Source organism: Miscanthus floridulus, chromosome 18, assembly GCF_019320115.1.
Source record: "Miscanthus floridulus cultivar M001 chromosome 18, ASM1932011v1, whole genome shotgun sequence".
NCBI classification, from domain to species: domain Eukaryota; kingdom Viridiplantae; phylum Streptophyta; class Magnoliopsida; order Poales; family Poaceae; genus Miscanthus; species Miscanthus floridulus.
In genome coordinates this window covers 32400261-32403040 of record NC_089597.1, presented here as the reverse complement: position 1 = coordinate 32403040, position 2780 = coordinate 32400261, and the positions used below count along the sequence as shown (strand labels likewise).

The following is a 2780-nucleotide window of genomic DNA, read 5'->3' as shown; positions in this document are numbered from 1 at the left end:
GCCAAACAGAAATCAACCCAAAATGTCCCAAGATGGTCACATGCCATGCAGTCTTTACTTTTCTTTCCCCACCTTTTAACTAGTACTCCTTCTGTCTCAATTTATTTGCGTGTTCGGTTTTCGTGCTACAAGTTTTACTCGATTTATAGAAAATATGTGCAATATTTATATCTACAAATAAATTTATTAAAAAACTAGATTCTTTATATATCATAAATATTAATATTTTTAATATATATTTTGTCAGAGAAGCAAAAGTGACAGATATCGTGGGACGGAGTACCGAGGTCCGAGGACCTGCAAGTACAGCCGTGCAGGTGCACAAACGCGACAGGCATTCGTGCCGTTTGCAATTTGCATGAGCTACATCACACTTCCATAAATACTCCTATGGTAACATATGGCACTAGAACACGGTACTTGGGCATGATCGATTCCCAAATCCTGCTAATACTTTTTGAAGACGTGCAGTTTCAGTAGTGGTACGCGGTACCGTTGGCCACCACGTGAACAGCGCCGGCGCAGGAACATTCGACCGCCGCCTTCCTCTTCCGTGTCGGCGCCGGCGCGCACGCGCACGACACAGACATCAAATCATGCAGAGCATGTTCATGGGTCCTTGGCGCCGTCGGGCCCGCTCTCGAGCGGCGCATACGTGGTGAGGACGAGGCAGCAGAGGAGGGCGAAGGTGACGACGACAGCCAGGTACGGCGCCAGCCTCGTCAGCTTGCCGAAGCGTCGCGTGTCCGCGGCAGGAGTAGGGGCAGCGCGGCCACCTACGCCGGCGGCATTACGCGCCTTTCGGGTGAAGGTGAAGCGGGCAAGAAGAAGCATGGTGCCAACGACCGCGGCCACGCCGGTGAAGATCGCCACCTGGGTCATGTTGGCGAAGCGCCCCGTGCCCGTGGAGCTCGAAGCAGCGGCAGCGGCGGCGGCGCCGTGCGAGTGATGCTCCTCGCGGAAGACGCGGACCAGAGGCCCGGCACAGGGGAGCACGGCGGCGCCGGTGGCAAGGGCCACGATAACAGGGCTCTTCCTGGCGACGTCGGCAACAAGGTGGAGCAGGCCGAGGTCTCCGGCGACGGACGCGACAAGGAGGCACGCGGAGACGAGGAAGGCGACGCCGAGGGACACGACCAGGGTCACCTGCGCGAAGCGGTCCGTGCGCGGCGGCTCGCTCGGCGCGTCACCTCCAGCGCGCGCCTTGCGGAGGAAGCGCGCCAGCAGCATGGCGCCGAGGGCCTGGGCGGTGACCACGGCCATGGTTAAGATGCAGATCGCGATGTCGGTTAGAGGGCTCCGCCCCGCGACGTCGAGGAGGACGCGGAGCGCGTCGGGGAACCCCAACGCCCCGGCGCCAAGAGCCAGAACGATGATCCTCGGAACGAGGCCCTCCGCCATGTGGATGTGGATCACCCTCTCTCTCTCTCTCTCTCTCTCTCTCTCTCTCTCTCGTCTCGCGACTTCCTTCCCGTCCTGCCGTGACTTGGAGAGGAGCACGAGCTGGAAGGAACGGCCAGTCGGTATTTGAAGGCGGGCGTGGTCAGGCGGAGGCAGCTGGGCGTTTGTGGAAGCGGTGGGATCCTCTGCGGCGCAGCATGCGGCGAGAGGGCCACGGCATGCACTACCCCCCTTGCCTCCCTGGCGCAGAGGATCCGGGTGTACGTGGCGGACTTTGTTGCGCGCCATGGGCATCCGCGGTCCGTGGAACGAGACAATGCGCAATACATCCCGCCGCCCCCTTCCGCCTTAGGCCAGTCTCAATGGAGTTTCATGGGGGGTTTCATGCACAATTAATAAGGTGCCACGTCAGTTTTTGCATGAAACTGGGAGGAGAGAGAAGAGATTCGTTTCATGGCCATGAAACTTATCCGCACTGTTTCCAAAACTTTGGAAACGCCGTGAAACCTGCACTGAGGCCCTTCCTTCGTTTCATCGCGACTTTTCTTCTCCGGGACCACGCGGGGAAGAGAGGGATGATAGGGATAGGTGGGACCCGTGAATAGTAAAATAAGGGATGAAACCGTGCCATGAAACTTTGCACTGTGGGAGAGACCCGTTTCATATCAAAGTTTCACGTGTTGGAAACTGGGAGGTGAAACTCTCCATTGAGACTGGCCTTAGGCCCCCATTCGGTTAGCACTGTTCCAAGCCGTTCCGGGCTCTGATGCTTCGTAAATTATCCAAGGAAGCCAGAGACTGAATGGTTCCACACCCAACCCAACAAGGCCTTAGGCTTACTTTGGCAGCACGGGTGTATTATAGACCGGGCGTTCCGGACGGCCGAAGGTACCGTTCCATAGACCGCTTTGTACTTGCACTTTACTTCCCCCGCTCCGCTCGCTGCCTCCGCTCGCTCTCTCCCGCACTCACTTCGCTCGCTTTCCAACACTCGATCTCTCCTGCGCCGCTCCTCCGCCCGCTTTCCTGCCGGCTCTCTGGGCCGTTCTTGGGACGGAGACACCGCGCCCGCTCGCCCGTGCTCCCTTCCTCCCTCCGTCCCTCGCCCTCCGCGACCTCCATGCACCCCCACTCTCCCTGCGACCTGGCTCCCGCACCCCCACCGGAGACGAGGACCACAGCGGCGGCTCCGACGAGGTAGCTCGCGGAGGGATCTGGATCTGGATCTGAGCCCTCCTCCTCCTCTTCCTTCTCTGGATCTAAGCCCTCCTCCTCCTCCTCTGGATCTAAGGGATGCCGTGGTGGCTAGGATTCCGACGAGCTCTCGGGGTTAGATCTCGCCGTGTTATACTGGGTTTTTTTTGGATGTTGCAAGAGAT

General features: G+C 58.6%; 1 protein-coding gene across 1 annotated transcript; it reads right to left on the bottom strand.

The window, feature by feature from the left end:
* Positions 1-544: 544 nt before the first annotated feature.
* Positions 545-1436, bottom strand: LOC136519907 (uncharacterized). Its single transcript, XM_066513288.1, has one exon. The coding sequence runs from the start codon at positions 1399-1401 to the stop codon at positions 610-612; it is 792 nt and encodes a 263-aa protein (XP_066369385.1). The 5' UTR covers positions 1402-1436; the 3' UTR covers positions 545-609.
* Positions 1437-2780: the final 1344 nt, after the last annotated feature.

What these genes read in the sequence shown, in the direction of transcription:
- LOC136519907 (XM_066513288.1), bottom strand. Translation starts at nt 1,401, where the DNA reads ATGGCGGAGGGCCTCGTTCCGAGGATCATCGTTCTGGCTCTTGGCGCC.